This window comes from Tenrec ecaudatus, chromosome 10, assembly GCF_050624435.1.
Source record: "Tenrec ecaudatus isolate mTenEca1 chromosome 10, mTenEca1.hap1, whole genome shotgun sequence".
Taxonomy (NCBI): domain Eukaryota; kingdom Metazoa; phylum Chordata; class Mammalia; order Afrosoricida; family Tenrecidae; genus Tenrec; species Tenrec ecaudatus.
The window spans coordinates 103,413,470-103,433,962 of NC_134539.1; the positions used below are offsets into that span (position 1 = coordinate 103,413,470).

General features: G+C 44.9%; 1 protein-coding gene across 1 annotated transcript in view; it reads left to right on the top strand.

Annotated features, from left to right (window-relative positions):
• The window catches only part of COX10 (cytochrome c oxidase assembly factor heme A:farnesyltransferase COX10), a 158,008-nt gene that overhangs the window by 122,403 nt on the left and 15,112 nt on the right, over positions 1-20,493 (top strand). Inside the window, exon 6 of the mRNA XM_075561085.1 lies at positions 11,501-11,733. Coding sequence (XP_075417200.1) covers positions 11,501-11,733 — 233 coding nt within the window. The remainder of the gene's footprint in view (positions 1-11,500; positions 11,734-20,493) is intronic.

Here is a 20,493-nt window from a genome sequence, read left to right on the forward strand (position 1 = left end):
ATCTATGTGTACGTATAACCCCCAAACCAAACTCATTGCTGTCCAGTCAGTGCCAACTCCTAGTGACCCTGTAGGACAGGGTAGAACTGCACCTGCGAGTTTCCAGTGCGATGTAACTCTTCATGGGAGAACAAAGCCCCATCTTGCTCCTGTGGAGCAGCAGGTGGTTCAAACTGCTCATCTTGCAGGTAGCATCCCAGCATGTAACCGCTCCATCATCAGGGCTGGCTTATGTATGTGTGGAGAGAGATTTACAGAGAGATAGGAGGGTATATAGACAGAAGTTATATAGGGAAATGGCTCACACTATTGTGGAAGTAGGCACATGCAAGTCTGTGGGTCAGATGTCAGGTTGGGGGCTTCTCCTAACTCAGAAGCTGCAGGGGCTGATGAACCCAAATGGATAGGAAGACAGTAGGCATCTGACTGCGAAGGGGAATAAATTCAAGCTTTTCCAGGCTGTTGCTGATTCTCAGGATTGGCAGGCAATAGGGCAGGCCACTGACTCAAATCCAAAGAACTTGAAAGTTGTCCAAGCCTAGCAAAAAGCAAGCTAGCTTTCCCACAACATCTACTTATACTGGAAGCAGGATACACCCTAGAGGAGATCTCATCTTGGGGCATGACTAGTTCTTAACTGCCAAACCACTTAAAATCCTAGCCCAGTCAAGTTTAACAAAGCTTTAACTATCAACAACAACAAAGTTTTAACTATACCATAAGAAAAAATAGAGGACTCTTGTTAAGAGCTTGAGAAATACAGTCATAGACTGAGCCACCGTAACTGGTAGCTTGATTTTCATGGATGGAATCAAGCAGGAATCTCTTCCTCTTTTTATGAATTCCTGGGTCTATGTGCAAATATATCCTTCTTCATTTAAGCTGAATGAATGTACCATGATTTACAATCCACCATTTTCTTTTCTCTGAATTAGGAGGTAGAATCTCAGAGGTCAATAATATAAGGTTTATTTTAACTTGTTTGTCTGTTTAAGGCCAATCCTTTTTTTGTCTTCCTTATACATCAATAAGATTCTTTCAGTCTGTTTTAAAAAACTGAACTCAGACTTGCTTTGTTTTCCTCGTTTTTGAGGGCAGGAGAAAGGAGAGAAAGAAATATAATGTATTATAGTCGATATACTAGAACACCACCATTCTCCTTGTTCTGGTAACAGTGGGTGGGAGAAAGACTACGTGTCCTAAAATTGATTGTGTGGTGATTGTCCAGCTCTTCTTGATGTGCTTGGACTATTGCATTGTGGGATATGTGAATTATATGCCAATAAAACTTTTAAAATATTAGCATATTCTTGGCATTTCTTCTTAATGCTCTTGAGCCTGTTTAAAATTAATTAATTTTCACTTCAAATATGTTTTATGGCCTTATTTCCTTAAGAAATTCTTGAAATTCTAAACTTATATCAGGGCTCTGCTACCTGACAGAAACTGTTCAGAAATAGAAACTCTTAAATACGATTCTCAGAAGAAAATTTTGGAACAATTATCTTTAGAAACCTTCCCCCAAAACTGCTGTCACAGCCTAAATATGAGATTTATGCAGGAAATTAAAAGTCAAATTGGCTTCGTTTGATTATGGTATGGGATTTTCTTTTGTTTTTGAAGAAAGGAGATTTTAATTTTTTTTTAATCATTCTTTCTGAAGAACAAGATTAATTTTGTGTAAACAAATCACTGCAGAGCTGCTCAAAATACAAAGCTTTTTTGATAAACTGGAACATTTTCTAGATCTCACCAACTTATTACTTAAACAAAAGGCCACGTTTTTCCCAGGAAGTCCCCCAAGGGCAGGTAACATTTATTAAATACAGTAAGTAGGTGTGAAATTAAAGCTTGTGTATGTCTTCCCATTTGTTCCTAATTTCTATAGACAATATCACCTTGATGGAGTTGCATGAGGACTGGTATTTGGTAAACAAAGAAATATGATATTTTAAATGGGAATAAATAATTCAAGAGATGTGTTGACAAACTTCCCCCACGCTTTGTCTATTAGTTTCTCTTCTGCAATAGCCTTGGGCAGAAAAGGCAGGCCCAGAACGATGCCATGCACTGAGGCTCAGTAGAAAGCTATCTCAATTTCAAATGTAATTCAGTTTTGTATATGAGTTTTGAAATAAATCATCATTCAGCCCTCAGCATGAGCCATGAAGCTATTTGCATGAGTGAGTAGATGAATATGAAAGATTTTTTTTTTAACTTCATCATGGGAAATCACGGCCTCTTTTTCTGCCCACCCACCTCCCACCAGATAGTGCTATTTTCCTGATCATGCATTTGTTCTATTTATTAAAACCAAGGATTTCTTTATAACATCATCATAGGCCCCGGCAACCCATTCACTTCCTTTTCTGATTTCCCATCTCAGATTCACTCCTGAGAGATCACACATGGAGTGGATCTCTGTGGAGTGAAGGCCGCTCAAGCCACGGCGGAGATGTGCTGGAGCACAGACAGGTCGTAGACAGTGCTTTCAGTGCAGCCAGTGCTGGCTTTTCCTGTTGCTGGGTTGCTGAGTTTTTGTTATTCTTCTTGTTTGTTTGTTGTTGTTTGTAATTCAGTGCTTTATTAAAAGTTATCACTGAAAATAAGTTTGCCGTTTTAATTGACACTATTAGAAATATGCTTCACAGCATCATGCATCTACACTGTTTAATCAAATGAAAGTTTTTGAGCATACATGTATTTCCATAGCCTAAAATATATGCCTCATTCTTCAAAAGACTGAAACAAAAATGAAAATGAGGAACAATTTGTGCAAGGTTCCCCACCGCGAGGCCTCAGCATCACGGAGGGACCTCCCTCCTGTCATTCTGTCTCATTTCTCTGGTTCTTCTCCTTCTAGCAGGTCTTGAACTTTCTTAGCTCCTTGTTTGTGCTCGTGTCATCTCTACCTACCTTTGGAAACAAAGCCTCCCATTTCGTTCATGACTCTGTGCTAACTGGAAAGGCGATGAGAAATGTGAATAAATGAATGAAGGTGTGCACACTCTCTGCTTACCTAGTAAGTACTCCGCTGGGAGGTCAAATGATTTCCTCCAGATCTCATAGCTAAATAGAGTAGAAGCTTGATTTTGCATAAGTCAGTTTTACTTGGCTTGCAGTCCTAAGGATTAAAGAACCCTGGTGCACCGCCACTGCCACCACCACTCTGTCACACACACGCATACACACACACTATAGAATTAAGGAAAATAAAGAGCCCTGGTGGTGTCGGGATTATGTGATGGGCTGTGATCCACAAGGTCAGCAGTTCAAAACTAACAAACTCCAAGGGAGAAAGACGTGGCTTTCTACTCCCGAAAAGAGTTACAGTCTGGGAAACCCACAGAAGTCCAACCGTGTCCTGTAGAGTCACTATGAGTTGTGATTGTCTCGACAGCAGTGAGTTTTTTTAAGGACCAGGGAGGTGACATAATTTGACTGTGTCTAATTAACATTAGAATCAGAACTGAAGCTCAGACTGGGCGTTCCTATCCAGCATTTTCCGTCGTGCAACCTCAAGGAAACCAGGTATAACAATAATATTAATAAAGGCTCTTGTAGCATTTTAAAAATCTTATTCTGACCATATTCAGAGGCACAAAAGTAGAGATAGTACAATATGCCTCAGTGCCCCCTATCACCCAGAATCAACAATATTCAAGATCTTGTTGCATTTGCTTCGTCTCCCTTAAAATACTTTAGTGGCCAAGACAGTTGTATGACTAAATTTAATCAAAGCAGATAGGACAGAGAGGTTAAGGGACAGATCCAAAGTTCCTCAGTTGACAGCAGAGCTAGGTCTTGTTCTAACAACTTCAGAACTCTTTGTTGTAAAGAACGAGAGATCTTCGCTGTTTCATAAGGATACCCGGTGACTTACTGGGACCAACTGCAGCCCCGCTAGGGGGAAAGGAAAAGATGAACTTTAAGGTAAGCATGTATTGGCTTGGGCAGATGGGACCAGTGTCCCACCACTGGTAATGTACCAGTGGCTCCACCATTTTAGCAGCATCCAAATCAGAGTGCTGGGGGCCCAGGAGTCTGCATTTAGAACAAGACCCCATGTGATATTGACATTGCTGGTCCGAAGACTAGACTTAGAACCATGGGTGTGGCAATGTACCAGGAAGTTCCAGCCAAGCCCTCTCCCCTCTGGTAATGAGCCCAAGGAAGCCTGCTTAGCTGTCTTGCCAAATGGAAATATCTGTGAATCCCAAAAACAACTCAAACTCACTGTCATCCCATTGATTCCAACTCTTCGGGGCTCTACAGGGCAGAGGGGAGCGGCCCCTGTGGCTTTCCACGACTGTAACAAAGCCTCTTTCTCCCTCGGGTGGTTTGGAACGACTGACCTTGTGGTTAGAAGGCCAATGGTAACTCACTCCACCATCAGGGCTCCTTAAGAACATAAAGATGAAAGAAAAAATTCTGTAAATAATAAATGGAAAAGGAATGTACGTGTGGGTGCATGCGCGCGTGTGTGTGTCCAGATTTGGGATATTCTCCAAAATCTGCATCTCCCAAGCCAAGCCCATTGGCCTGTAATTGATTCTAACTCATCAAGATGTGGAAAGCAGGTGGATTTTTTTTATTTGCTGTCTTGTAATTAGGAGAAAGAACAGAGTGAATACGTGTTCTAAAGCAACGAGAAGCCAGCCCTTGACACAACTGCCTCTGCAGGACTGAGCCCTGACCACATTTCTGAGCAGAAATGTCCCATGTGCTAAGAGGAGAAATCTTCTTCTCCCTTAAACATATGGCTCTTTATTATAACAGCTCAAATTAACTTCAGTATTTCCATGATGTGTAAAGATTTCATTTCCTGGCAAAGCATACTTGACAGCACACGCCAAATAGCTCTTGTATGGTTTCCCTTTACCCTCGAGCCATTGTCTTGGCTGCCTCTCTTCCTATTTTGCAGTTTCCAAAGGATTCTCTAACGGATTGTTCCCAGAGCGTGTATGAGGATTTTAACCCAAAGGTTTATTCACCTGTTAATTACTCCACTTTCTTTATTCTGCCGTACTTCAAACAAGACTTCCGCAAATTTCCAAAAAATAATGTAAAATGTGACAAAATAGTTTATCTACAATAAGAGGAGCAAAAAAAAAAAAAAAGACTGGGGAACATGCCATGCTCCCCTTTATGTCATTCTACTAAAGAGCCAGTCAGGCAAGGGGGAGGGCCTGCTTCTCTGCATTGTTCCACAAATATATATTAGAATATCTGGACAATACATTGAAGCTACAGACTTGCTGAATGCTGTTTCTTTCAACTGAGCATTTGATTAAAAATGAAACAGTCGAGTACGTAAAATTCTTTCTCCTAGAAAATGCCCAGTGTGAGTGCCGTCCTCCCCTTGTGAGGGTGAGCATTTATCCTTGCTGACCCTCACAAAGTAGGCCGGCCGGCCTTCCAAAAACAGAAACGGAACCTGATCATTTTCCTAGACTTTGCATTTGCCTAGAAGCCATGTTCTGTTGTCTTAAAGTGGCCTTCCTGAGGAAGGCAGCCTTCCCGCCTTCTATGAAAGAGACCCTGGCTTTGTTCCTGCCCTGTGCAGCCACCACACATCTGTCAATACAGGCCGCGTGGGTTGCCATGATGCTGAACAGATTTCGGGGGATCTTCCTGATGGAGACAGACTAGAAAGAAAAGCCTGGTGAGCTTCTGAAAATCAAATAAATCTGAGCATTGGTCCTGTTTCTTCTAAATTGGCTAACCTGTATTGAGTGTCAGCTTCTCACTGGTAAAATAGAAATAATGCTCTCTATGGGAAAATCCCTGATAGCGCAGTGCTTAAGCACCTGGCTGCTAACTAAAGGTCAGGTGGTTCAAAACCAGCAGCCACTCTGAGGGAAGAAGCTGTGGCCGTCATGTTTCCATAAAGAGCACAGCTTTGCGGGACCAGGGGGACAGTTCTCTGTCATGGTTGTACGAGTCAGAATCGACTACACCACAGTGAGTTTAGTATTTTCATAACTGGCTTTGTTCTGTTTTGATTAAAGAAACCATACATAATACTATTTTTCATCTGTCTGCTGGCAAATTTTTGGTTTGGTTTTACTACCAAATGCAGTAGCTGGCCTTGGTAGGAGTACGGGGGGAGGGGGGGGGCTTGAAAATTGGCACAGGCCCTAATACATGAGTGTCAGCTAGGGTAGATATGCAGGACAGAAAGACGGGTACAACAAAATCCCGAAAACTGTGCTGACTTAACCATTTCACTTCTAGGAATTTATCCACAGACACTAATTGGAGCTGTGGCCAAAGATCTACCTATAACATCAGTAATCCCAACATTATCTCCAACAGAAACGAACTGGGGGAAGACTACATGGTCCACAAGTTACATTGATTGAACTAATTGGGGCACATTTGCAGTGTAGGCTCCATGCAGGTAATGAAGCAAAAGAATACTTAATGATTTGGGGACAGTATCAAGACACGGTCCAACAAAGCAGTACCACCCATGATTCAGTCTGGCGCCGGTTATTTCTGAGTAGCAATGTATATGGGTTAGGAGCCCTGGTGGATGTAGTGAGTTACATGTTGGGCTGATAACCACAAGTTCAGCAATTCGAAACCACAAGCCGTGCCTCAGGAGAAAGATGAGGCTTTCTACTCCTGTACAGAGTTGCAGTCTTGGAAATGCTTGTGGGCAGTTCTACTGTGCCCTATGGGGTCCCAGGAATCAGAATAGACTCTGGTAGTGAGTTGAAATATAAATGTTAAGCAGTCCTGCTGGGGCAGTGGTTAAGAACTCAACTGCTAACCCAAAGGCTGGTAGTTCAAAACCACTAGTGAAACCACATAAAGACGAAAAACCATGGCAACCAATGTCTGTAGAAACCCGAAGAGGCAGGGCTTCGGTGTCCCACGGACTGCCTCTGAGTCAGCAATGAATATGCATGCATTTGACGACGACGGGGAAGAGATGAGCCAGTCTGCTTCTCTGAGGATCTGCTTTGGGATGCCTCCTACTGATTCTTCTCTGAGGATCTGCTTTGGGATGCCTCCTACTGATTTACTCTCCTTCCCAAATTTCCTGGAATGAGTGTGTACTGCTCCGACATAAATTTGTATGGGAAATAAAACCTCACAAGAGAAAGGGAAACATCACCAAGTTGACGTTCAGAGGCACCTTCCTCAAACCCCACGAGAGCCCGGAAGTCCCCTGACTCGGAGCTCCTCATACCAGCTAGGAAATGGGCTCCCTCGGTGCTGACAGTGATCAGGGCGACCTGGATCAATCTCCTCATTTGTGCTGATGTGGCTTGTCAAGCTACCCAATTTTCATTCATGCCCCTGAGCACATTGGTTTGAACACCCAAATTGAGCCTTATGATTTTCTGTGATTCTGACAAGGGTCAGAACTTAAACTTCCACATAAAATTGCCCATCTCAATAAATTAAATTCATGTGTGCTTTTCTAAAAGGGCTTTTCATAACACTAATACCTCTGAATAAGCTGGCTTCCACAGACCTTGGAAAAGAAGTGAACAACCTTTTCTTACACAAGGGTCAATTCAGGAAAAATAAAACTGTTTATAAGCCACATTTTTCTCCCACCCAAAATAAAACTAGCTTTTTAGAGTCCCCTGGGGCAGATGGGGGCAGAGGAGTCTGTTCTTATAAGCTATAAACTGCCTTATTAAATAGAAGAACAACAGTTATAACATTTGCACTGCTTTTTAGCCATCTAAATTCTTCTTTTGCAGCATATGTGAGGTAAAGCGACCCAGAAACATCCAATCTCTTCTCTGCAAAGTCATGGTATGTGCTATATTGAGAAACTCAGTGGCTCCAGGAGGCATGATTCCAAATATCAGGGACACCACTACCTGAAAATCATCTGTCTCAATAAGGTCCTGAGAATAAAACAACAAGAAGCTCACTGGTGTCGTCAACTCCAGCTCATCGCGAACCTGTAACACAGGGTAGACCTGCCCCAGTGGGTGTCTGAGACGGTAACTCTTTATGAGAGTAGACAGCCTCATCTTTCTCCTGCAGAGTAGCTGGTGGTTTCAAACTGTTGACCTTACAGTTAGCAGCGCAAAGCATAATCTCATCTGTGTCACCAGGGTTGAGAAGCAAATATGAAATTGAGGAAATAGAAACAACATGCGTAACAAATAGGAAACTGAAAAAACAGACACCGCATCTAGTCTGCTCCATCAGGATGTTTGACTTTGAAGCGGGGGTGCTTCCTTGGGGGAATTCTGGACAGAGTCACTCACTGGAGCACTCAGTAGTAGACTCTGGAGATGGACGGTAATGAGCTGTTCAAGGGGGAGAGAAATTCAGTAGTGGAGAGTTCGTCTTGAAAACAAAGAAGATGGCTTCTTTGCTTAAAGTGGGAGGAAGGCAAGGAGGTAAAGACGAGGCCATGTCTCACTGGAGGTAAAGAGCAGGACATCTGCTGGGGCGGGGTGCGGGGGGGCTGCAGGTGTCCTGAGGGGTGAGGAAGGAAACCACTGCACCAAACTCCAGGCCCAGGAAGCCATCCGCTTGAAAGGGGGCTGGTTGGTGTGTTTGTAGGGCTTTCTCCTAAAATTAAAAGATGGGAGTTGGGAGGGTGGTGACTGATAGGACAGGGAGTGGGGAAAGAGAGAGGGTGCTCGAATGGGTGTTGTGGAAGCCATTGACCACAGGATTGACAAGACGTTGTCAAAGAGCCTAACTAAAAAGCCACTGCCATCAAGCTGATTCTTATAGGACAGAGTAGAACTGTCCCCTTGGGGTTTCCTGGGCTATAAATATTTACAGGATCAGAGAAATTCATCTTTTTCCAGTGTGCCTGGTGACTTTCAACTCTTGGCCTTACAGTTAGGAACCCAATGAGTAACCCACTGTGCCACCAGGGATCCTTGGCCAAGGAACAGAGGGGATGAGGATTCAGTCAAAGTTGAACATACACTAGAGTCTCATCAGTTTTGTTCACAGATCTGTATTACAGAGTGTTGACAGCATTGTGTTCCTTGTAGACTCTCTTTCCATCAGAACTCGTATTCGTTTGGCTTCCCTCTGCTGTGCTGCGTGATCAGTCCTCAGAAAACTCAGTGAGTCTGCCTGTCACTGGGAGCCTGCACTCTGCCAGGTCGTTTCCAGCGTTGATAGTCCATTGTCCTTGGTGTGGCACTTTTGGCCGGCAGCTCTCACTCCCCTAGCCCCCAGTCCTGGTCCAGTTTGACTAGTTGCCGTCAGGTGGGGTCACCTCTGGCTCACGGCAACACCATGTGAAGCAGTGTAGAGTGGAACTGTGCTCCGTAGAGGTCTCACTGACTGATTTCTCTCAGGGAGATTCATCAAGCCCCGCTTCCTGAGGTGCTTCTGGGTAAACTTGAACCTTTAACCACTGGGTTAGCAGCCAAGCTTGTCAACTCGACTTGCACCGCCCTCAGACTCCAGTTGAATTCAAACGTGTGGGCTTCTCCCACCTGTGAACACTGCAGCCCTGTGGCTAGAAGGGCATGGGGGGTTAGAGTTCCTCCCTCGGGGGGAAATCCAGAGCACCCTAGAAGGTGCACACTGGTGACCCCCGCCTCCCGATGAGCATGTCGCACAATCTTCAATTATGAGAGGGCCACGGGCACTGTGCAAACAGAGTTACTCAGAGAAGGCATTATGTTTCTCTAAGGAGAACGCCGACCTGCGTAGCCTCCTTGTGTTTCTAAGAAAGAATAAATAAACACGGACATACGCAGGAACCAGGGGGATCCAATTTATCTAGGCTCTCAAAAAGTCTTTCACGAGGTGCCACACAAAGGCTACTTTGAAAAGCGGACTCGGCTGAGAATCAAGTGTATAATCATCATTAACGTTGTAGAGTTTCATTTGAGATTTTAATTTAAATAGATAGCACTGTTGTGATCTCCTTGGAAATCCCATGTCCCTAAACCAGGCTAATGAACAAAACTGAACTGAAACGGCTGCTCCTACTAAGCAGGCACTGAGTGTTTTGCTGTGGTGTCACCCCTATGTCCCTGGGACCGTGCTGAGCCTCCAACTCATGAACAGTATTGTAAGGATGATGCTCACTGAGGCCTATCTTTGCTATTAATTATTAGTAAGCGAGGTGTCATTTTCAAATAAGATAGAAATGGGTAGAACTGCTTCCAGAATTGAGATACTCTGGGGGAGGTGCTGGCCGAGGGGAGAGGTGTCCAGTCTTTGAGTATCGCCTCTTGAGTGGTTCAGGAGCCCCTGGGTGGTGCAGACAGCTACTGCAGTCAGCGCCTAATCAACAGATTCGAGGTTCGAGTCCACTCAGAGATGTCTCAGAAACAAAGTCAGCTTCTCCTTCCCAGCCATTATCAGTCATGGAACACACTAGAGAGTTCTACTCTGACCCACTGCAAAATGTGTGAGACACTGTCTCCTGTTGCCCTCACTTCACCCCTAGGAGGCATCGGGCAGGGGAGTAAAGTGAAGCCAGACGTTGTCCAGCCAAGGAAAGAACAGAACCTGTATTCTAACGCAGAGGCTCTCTGACCTCCACTCGCAACTGCTTCATTCCCAGTGGAGCAACCGGGGCTTCTGCAAACACAGCCCCGCGTTATTTTAAGTTTTGTACAGAGGGTTCCCCACGGCAGGGGGGATGCCTACCCAGCACCCCTCTCTCTGTGAAGGCCACTTATTCTCTCTGGGTGTGTTCCGTCTCAACAGCGCTCTCTGCTTCTTAAGTAGGTTCTGTGATTCCTTGCAGTCACCACATAGAACTTGAAGATAAGGCCCATGATTGCAGGTTTACTGTAGAAGTCAGCAGTTACAATGCAGCTCAGAGAAACTCCGGCTACAGTTGTTTCCTCGGGACCTGTTTACGGTGCCACACTGTCACTTCCGATACTACTCCCCTGTAAGCCTCAACTCAAAGGCATTCAGCAAACCCAGCTCCCCCAATTTCAGTGCCCAGAAGCACCCGATTCTAGTAATAAGTTTCAACCTGAAGGTATTCGACTCCACCTCTCTAGGTCAGCAAGCCCCACTTCCCCACTTTAAGTGCCCAAAGGCACCCCAATCCATAAGCTGGCCTCCTGCCCAAAAGCACTCCCTTCCCTCTCAGGCGCTGGCTCCAGGTTGTGCTGCTGCTGCCCCTCTACCGCTCCGTGCCTCTGCCACACCTCAAATCCCATAGCTGCCCTGAGGATCCAGGAGGTTCGCTCAGGAGGGATCACAGGATCCAGAGGACACACTCCACTTCTGGCTCTCGCTAGTAGCAAGATTCACCCCTCCTGCTTCCCCGGGGGCTGATTGTATACTGAGCAGGAGGCAATGACATTGAATCACATTACAGTTACTCCTGTGAATCCTAGCAGTGCCGTCCCCCACCTTCTGACCCAGACCCACACAGGAAAGTGCCCTTTGGTGGGAGTGTCAGAGACTTCGGCTAAAAGGGCCACATTACATAATTCACCGCCCCTGCCCTGGACCACTGCCGATTCCACGCAGCCTGATGAACTTGGGTTGTAAATGACACCTCTCTCCTCTCTTCCAGCCCTCTGCTCGCCATGTCCTTTGCCACTTGCTGTGCCGTTCCAGGAGTTGCCCTGCTGACTTGGGGGGTGAACCCCCTCACGGGGGCTCTGGGAGCCTTCAACATTTTTCTGTACACCTGTTGTTACACACCTCTGAAGAGGATCAGCATTGCCAACACGTGGGTCGGAGCGGTGGTTGGGGCCATCCCGCCTGTTATGGGCTGGACTGCAGCCACTGGCAGCCTGGGCGCTGGTGAGTATCTCCAGGGGGAAGTCTCAGCTTCGCTCCCCACATACGGGCCTTCTGCCCGCAGCGCACTCTCGTCCGGTAGGCACTGCCTCTGCAGAGCTTGGTGTCAGCTTCCGTTTCACTCGGCTCTGAGAATGCTCGTGACAAATGAGCCAATGTGGCCATCTGAATCGGTGCAGAGTCAGAGCTAATGGGAACCCACATATCTCGGGCTATGAGGTGAACGTGACAAAGAGGTTGCGTGTGCCGTGGGAAATAGCTAGGAGCGAACAGAGGATGCTTGCTGCCTCCGCCTGTTGACTGTAAGTAGAATGACCAGAAAGCTCCAGAAAACCAGGATGACAACCACAAGTCACCTGTGGGCTGACGGACGTGTTTGGGGTGGCCTGCTTCCTGGAGCGTAACGTGCTTAGCCTTCGCGCTCTGCCCCAGTGAGGCGCCTTGTTAGCCGGCCCCTGCCTCACCTCCTTATTTCTACAGCACGGGGTTCTCTTCCCCCACTCTTTAGCAAAGAGCAGATTATTTTCATTACTTTCTCATTTATTTTTATATGATTTGTTTAAATTGTCCGTGCTGTCTACAATGAAACCATTGAAACTTTTCTGCGTGTGTGTGTGGTGGTGGTGGTGGTATGTCACAACTAAATTTGTGGGGTGAAAACAGCTCATTTTTGCCATCTGTAAGGGAAGTTTCACAGTCTAATTAGTCAAGTAATTAGTGTTTTTTGACCGACACTTAGGAAGGAAGTAGTGAGGTTTCCTGCAATATATGTAAGTACATATTTTTCACATGAAAGATCAAAAGGCAGTTTGACCATAAACCATTGCCCTGTGAGGCACATTTTAAGACTTTTCAGAAAAGCTCTTCCACACTGATCTGGCAAGTCAACAAGGGCGATTGTACCTTTACCAAGCGTGTCTCCTAGAGCTTGCAAACGTCCTTGATGGAGAAAGGTTTTAATATCCTGTAAATGCTGGATTCTAATGACTCTACAAATAAGATCTTCTAAGGCCCATGTGTTCATTGAGTTGCATCTTTTTTTTCCACTGCAACAAACGTGAAGCGGAGTCCCAGTCCCATGGGCGGCCGTGGGAGCTCAGGGTTCAGAGCGTGGACTCCTGGTTTGCATCCCAGCACGTCACGTCACAGTCTCACGTCGCTTCTCATGGGGCTGCTGTGAGAATAAATGACTTGTTCCATGGAATTTCCCTGGTGGAACAAATGGTGTAGGAGCTCAGCTACTCGCTGAAAGCTTAGCAGTGTAAGGGTCCCAGAAAGGCTCCTTGAGAACAAGGCCTGGCAGTCTGCTTCTAGAAAACCAACCACCCAAAGCCCTACAGGGCACCGTTCTGCTGACTGCCATTTGTGTTGTGTTGTTGTTATGTGCCATGGGCTCCGTGCCAACTCACAGCGACCGTGTGTACAACACTGCCCGTCCTGCGCCATCCTCACAATTGTTTTCTGTTGGAGCCACTCTCGGGCGGTCTGGTCAAGGGCCTTCCTGTTTTCTACTCCTCCTCCATCGAGCATAATGTCCTAGCAGCATGTGCAAGAGCGTGCAAAGAGGAAGTCTCGCCATTCTTGCCCTAAGGAGCATTCTGGCTGTCCTTGTGGCCGCCCACGGTTCTTGCAGTATTCTTCGCCAGCACCTCCTTTCCTCTTCCATCTTCCCTATTCAGTGTCCAACTTTCACCCGCATATGAGGCAATTGAAAAGGCCCCGTGTGGATCAGGTGTGCCTTCCCTCTCAAAGGACCATACTTGCTTTTCACCACTTTAACGAGGTCTTGTGCAACGGACTCACTCAGCGCAATGTGTCGTTTCGTCTCTTGACTGCTGCTGCCATGAGCATTGATTGTGGATTCAAGCAAGACATATGGGATCACATTAAGTCAGAGTCAGTTCAGTGGCAACTGCATGGAATGAGTTTGGACCTGAGTAAGGGCCTGATTTGGGGTAGATCAAAGTATTACTACGTCTTCTAAATAATTAAGTATTTTTATCATTGATATAGTAGTCAGATTAGCACAGGAAGACCTTGGGTTTTTGTTTTGTTTTAAAATAACATTGCGTTTTTAGGGGTGTTTATACCACAGAAATTTGTTTCCCATTTAACAATTTCTACAAAGATTGTTCAGATACATTGGTCACATTTTTCACAGTGTTTTGTCATTAATTCCCCCTCTCGGTGTTTCCTTTCTGGTAAGCTGGCTTCCCTCTCCCTTTTTGCTGTCATTGCAGACATTTGGTTTCAGATCACCCCCTGCCACTAAGTTCAATGCAGGTCATAGCAACCCCACCCATAGACTTCCCAGGGCTGTCAATCTCGATGGGGACAGACAGTCTCATCTTTCAGCCTCGGGGTGGCTGGTGGGTTTGACTCTCCAGCTTTTGATGACTAGCCCGATGCCTGACCCACAGTGCCACCAGGGCTCTTTACGTATACACATATACAGGATAAGGCTTCAGAAGGTTCATGGAAAGATCCCTTGACCTTTTCATTTCATTGTCCACAAACTTTTTGACACCTTTTCTCACATGCGCACATACATATGTGATCACGCAAAAAGTTTGTAGAGAAAATGGAATTAAAAGATAAGGAAATTTGGGAGGGTGGGTGGAAAGGGGAACCCATTACAAGGATCTCCATATAACCTCCTACCCTGGGGATGGACAACAGAAAAGTGGGTGAAGGGAGACGTCGGACAGGGTAAGACATGACAAAATAATAATAATTTATAAATTATCAAGGATTCACAAGGGAGGGGGGGAAATGAGGAGCTGATACCAAGGGCTCAAGTAGAAAGCAAATGTTTTGAGGATGATGGCAACAAATGTACAAATGTGCTTGCACAATGGATGTATGTATGGATTGTGATGAGTTGTACGAGCCCCCAATAAAATGATTTTTTTAAAGATAAGGAAATTCTTCTAAGAGCTTTTTGAAGCCGCCTGCCACCCTATTTTTGGAAATTGTTGTGAATGTGCATGCCCCAGCGTTTACCGTGCACATTCTGTGTAGGAGTGTATTCGTTTACCTTGGGCCGCCTGGCCACACAGTAATGTCTTTTCCATCACCCAGAATGCCAATTATCTACTAAATAGAAAGTCCCCTCCCTGCACTCCTCCCCCTGGAACTGTGCATTGCTTTCTGCGTGTATATGAATTTTGGTCTTTTGGTAAAAAGTGGGACTACATGCTACTTGCCCTTTTGTGCCTGACTTCTTTTACTCAGCAAAATACCCTCCCGGGTTCATCAAGGCAGAGATAGGTTGCGGGGGCCTCATGCATCCTGATGGTTACAGAGCCTTGTCCGCCGAGATGCTGCTTACTCGGGATCCATCCACGGGCACTGGCTTTGTTTCAGGATGGGTGCTGAAACAGACTTAAATATGCAGAGGATTTGGGGTGTCGCTCCTTTTAGGTCTCGGGTGCATAGTGGAGCCCTGGTGGCGCAGTGGTTACGAGTTGGGCTGCACTCCTCAGCAGTTTGAAACCTCTCAGGGAGGAAGCTGGGGCTTTCTACTTCCCAAAACATCCACCGTCTCAGAAACTCACAAAGGCAATTCTACCCTGTCCGATAGGATCACTGTGAGTTGGGGCAACTCCATGGCAGTGAGTTTGGGGGTATCTGTTGGGGGTATATACCTAGGAGTAGAATTGCTGGCACAAAAGATAGGAACACACAATAGAACTATAAGGTAGTGTAGTGTCGTTTTTTGAGGACGTACCCTACCGTTTCCCACAGTGGTTGTACCACTTAACATTCCTACTGGGGTTGCAGTCTCCCAGCATCCTTGCCTGTATTTGTTGTTTTCTGGTTTTTTTTTAATTAGTGCTATTTAAGTCGGGGTGAGATAACTCACTGTTTCAATTTGCAGCTAAAGAAGCGGTCTGGTGGTGCAGTAACTTAAGCACTGGGCTGCTACCACAGCGGTAAACGCACCAGTCACACAGTGGGAGAGAGACGGGACTATCTGCTTCTGTAAAAGTGATGTAGCCTTGAAAGGAAGAGTTCCACTCTGCCTGCCAGGCTCGCTGTGAGTCAGAATCAATGCAATGGCTGAAGATTGTGAGATCTTTTCATGTGTGTGTTGACCACTTGAATATCGTCCATGGTAAAGTGTCTGTTCATGCCTTTTGTCAATTTTTTAATTTTAGGGACGTGTGGAAGCTTTCCACATGTTTGAGAGATTAGACCCCTATCTGATAGGTATTGCTAGAGACTCTCCCATTCTGTAGGTGGCCTTTTTTAGTCTTTTGATAAAGTATTTTGATGAGCATCGTGTAATTCTTATTCAGTCCCACTATTTAGTTTGCTTTCTGCTGCTCTTGTATTTGTAGTTGTTTGAGCATCTCTTTTTTTTGTTCTGTCCCAATATTTACAATTTTTCCTTTAACATTTAGGTCTTTAATCCATTTTGAGTTTATGTGTAGTGTGAGGTATGGGTTCTGTGTCATTTTTCTGTAAATAGTTGCCTAAGTTTCTCTAGCACCAAATATTAAAGAAACTATTTATTTCCCCCATTAAATGGATTTTCACACCTTGTTAAAATTCATCTGTCAGTAGATAGATTTACGTCTGTCAGTTGTATTCCACTGATAGGCATCTCTGTTGGCGAACCAGTAGTAACAAGCTGTTTTGATTCCTGTAGCTCTCCAGTAGGTTTTTAGCTCAGGACAAATGAGGGTTCCTGCTTGGTTCTTTCTCCTTAATAGTGCCGCGACTATTCAGGGCCTGTCCTATTCATATATAGTTGGTGACTTGTTTGTCCATTTCAGTAAAGAATATTTTTCAAATTGGATTACAGTTAGAATCCACTTTGGGTGGTATTTGACATTTGTACAACATTAAGTCCTCTTACCCATGCGCACAAAGTGCCAAGCCACTTATGCAGGTTTCTCTTTAGTTTCTTGTAGTAGCTTTTTAATGTGTACATTTTCATTTTGCAAGTCTTCTGTCATCCTGCTTAGGATTATTTCTAGATATTTTATCATGTAGCGGGCCATTATTCATGGTAACCTTGCCTTAATGTTATTTGGGTTTCCTTCGTGCTATTGTATGGGAACTCAACTAAATTTTATGTATTGAACTTTTACCCTGAAATGTTGGTGATTTTTTTCCATTATATCAAATAGGTTTCTTGAGCCCTCCTTGGAATTTTCTATGTATTGGACCACGTCATCTGTGAATAGGGATCATTCTACTTCTTTCCCATTTGACTACCCTTTATTTCTCATACTTGCCTCCCTGCTTTGGCTAAGATTTCCAATGCACTGTTGATTAGGCCTCACGATGCGGGGCGCCATTGTCTTGTTCCTGTTGTTTAGAGGAAGGCTCTTAGTGTTTCCCCAGGGAGAATGCATTGGCTGTTGGTTTTGCATATACCCTAATTATGTTGGGGACTTCCTCTTCTATATCTATTTTGCTAAGAGTTCTTCACCAGGAAGCAGTGTAGGATCTTATCAGATGCTCCTGTGGCTCACTTCCTTTGTTTTATTAATGTGATGAATTCCGTGGATCGATTGTCTGATGTTGAACCACCCTTCTGTTCCTGGTCTGGCTACCACTTGACCGTGATGCCGGCTGAATATGTTACTGGATTCTGTTTGCTAGAACTTTGTGGAGAACTGTTGTGTCTACATTCATGAAGTCTAGCAGTTTGTTAGTTTGTGTCTGTGTTCAGTCTTCATGTGGCTCTAGAGAATGGGATTGGGAATATTCCTTCCTGTTCTGTGTTTGGAAGAGTTTCACTAGAATTGCTGTCTACCTTCCTGTGAATGTTTGGTAAAATTCCCTTGGGTAGCTATCTGATCATGATGTCTTATTTGGTTTACAACTCAGCAGTTCAGTTGTTACCTGGTCACCATTGTGAAGACTGTCCCTCAATGATGTCTGTCCTAGGTGAGGGAGGAGATGGGAAGCGTGGATTTGTATCCCTGGTCTAGATGATGTCTGAGATTTCCCCATGGCTTACAATCCTCTGATCTTAGTGAGAATACCTACATACCACCAATCCTATTATTTTTCCATGTCAGATTTTTCCTCTTAAACTCTGCCTGGAACTCAAGGTTGACTCCAGCTCCCTCTGCTCTAACCCAGTCCACGCCCCTTCACGCCTATCTAGAAGACAGGCGATCATCCAGAATCTTGAAATAAAGAGCATGAAAGTTAAAATCCTCCAGGCTGAACGTCATTTTTTGTTTGATTTGGGGTTTTTTAAATCAATTTATTAGGGGCTCATGCAACTCTTAGCATATTCCATACATACATCAATTGTGTAAAGCACGTTTGTACATTCATTGCCCTCATCATTCTCAAAACATTTGCTCTCCACTTAAGCCCCTGGCATCAGACCCTCATTTTTCTTCTCCCTCCCCACCGCTCCCCTTCCCTCATGAAACCTTGATAATTTATAAATTATTATTTTGTCATATGTTACACTGTTTGACGTCTCCCCCTGCCTTCTTCTCTGCTGTCCGTCCCCCAGGGAGGAAGTCACATGTAGATCTTTGTGATCGGTTCCCCCTTTCCAACTCAACCTCTCTCCACCCTCACACCACTGGTCCTGAAAGGATCATCTGCCCTGGATTCCCTGTATTTCCAGTTCCTATCTGTACCGGTGTACATCCTCTGGTCTAGCCAGATTTGTAAGGTAGAATTGGGATTGTGATAGTTGGGATGGGGAGGAAACATTTAGGAACAAAGGGATGTCCAGTGGTCTACAAATGGGCATTGGGTCTCCACTCCACACTCTCCCCCTCATTCACAATGATATGATTTTTTGTTTTGATGATGCCTGATACCTGATCCCTTTGACACCTCGTGATCACACAGGCTGGTGTGCTTCTTCCATGTTGGCTTTTTTGCTTCTGAGCTAGATGGCCGCTTGTTTACCTTCAAGCCTTTAAGACCCCAGATGCTATATCTTTTTATAGCCAGGCACCATCAGCTTTCTTTACCATATTTGTTTATTCATCCGCTTTGTCTTCAGCAATTGTATCAGGAAGGTGAGCATCACAGAATGCCAGTTTAATAGAACAAAGTGTTCTTGCATTAAGGGAGTACTTGAGTGGAGGCCCAATGTCCATCTGCTACCTTAATACTAATATATGCACACAGATCTATCACCCCATCCTCATGTATAAATATATTTACATATGTGTATGCCTTTATTTAGACCTCTTTAAATGCCCTTTGCCTCCTAACTCTTTCCTCTATTTCTCTTGACTTTCCTCTTGCCCCACTATCATGCTCAGCCTTCATTTGGGTTTTCATAATTCCTCTTGGTTACATTCCCCTTGGTCACGCCCTACCAGGCCTCCTACACCCTCCTCACCACCGCTTTGGATCACTTATTTTTCCCTTGTCACTGGGTTTGTTATCACCACTACCTTTCCCCCCACTTCCCCTTCTCCCATGTTCCCCTGGAACTGTTGGTCCCATTGTTTTCTCCTTCAGATTGTCATCCAGCCTATCTTATTTAGACAGACCTGCGGAGATAATAACATGCACAAAAACAAGACAGAGCAAAACCAAGCAACAATATACAACAAACCAATGACCAAAAAAAAACACAACAAGAAAGAAAAGCTTGTAGTTAGTTCAAGGACTGTTATTGGCCTTTAGGAGTGTTTTCCAGTCCAGTTTGTTGGGGCACCTAGCCTTGGCCCCAAAGTCTATTTTTGGTATTCCCTGGGGACTTCATTGTTCTGTTCCCTTGCTGGCTGAATGTCTTCAATATCATCTTATCCTCAAGGTGGAGTTCTGAAGGTGTGGTGCATTACGAGTTGGGCTGCTAACCATAAGGTCTGCAGTTCAAAACCACCAGCTGTTCCATGAAAGAAAGATGAGGCTTTGGGCCCCATACTACTTGCCTGTCTAGTGGAGACAGCCCCAGCCTTCCCACCTCCACCCTCCCAAACCCGCCCCCTGAGTTGCTCAATTGCTACTTTGTGGCCTCAAACCTTGCAGAAAGGAGCAAGGTGCTGCAAGCTTAGAGAAGGTCTGGACCAAGTATTGAGAGGCATTATGACAGGCAGATGAAGTAGCCACCCAAGGGTCTAGAACTCGAGACCCATGTTAGACACCCAACCCCCCAATTGGTTTCATAGTTTGGAGTTTGAGCTTTAGTTTAAGTAGACGGGAGCTGCATCCCCAGAGACTGAAGAGAGAAATAATTTTGTAAAAGTTCTCCCACTTAGGAATGCATTTTCCAGTCAGGAATCTGAATGTGTTCAGGCACTGACTGGATTTTTGCAAAGCGCTAAGGTGGTTGTCAATTATGGCCCTCAGAAGCCCCCTGTGACCGAGTAGACTTGCCCTCATAGGATGATTTTAGCTGTCATCTTTCCAGAAAAGATCTCCAGTACTTTCTCTCACAGAGACATTGAGTGGGCTCAAACCGCCATTCTTTCAGTTAGCAGTCAAGTGCTTAATTGTTGTGCCTCTAGAGCTCCTAAAATGCTAACAGTCATAATTAGAATAATTATGTAGTCTTTCTATAATCCAGATCAGATCATGCTTATACAAAGTCACTAGTGATGGACAGCTAATGGCCAGGTGAAATCCTTCCTTTAGGAAGTTGAATGAAAATACATGTTGTCTCAAAATGAGACCCTTTCAGACTATCTGCCTAAGGAAGACTTCTGTTAAATCCTTTTTTAAAAATCTCAGAGTTACATTGCAGAGCCAAGTAGCAACACATCACTAAAGCTTTGCTATACTGAAACAGTAGGGTTAATAGCCCTGTACCTAGTACTT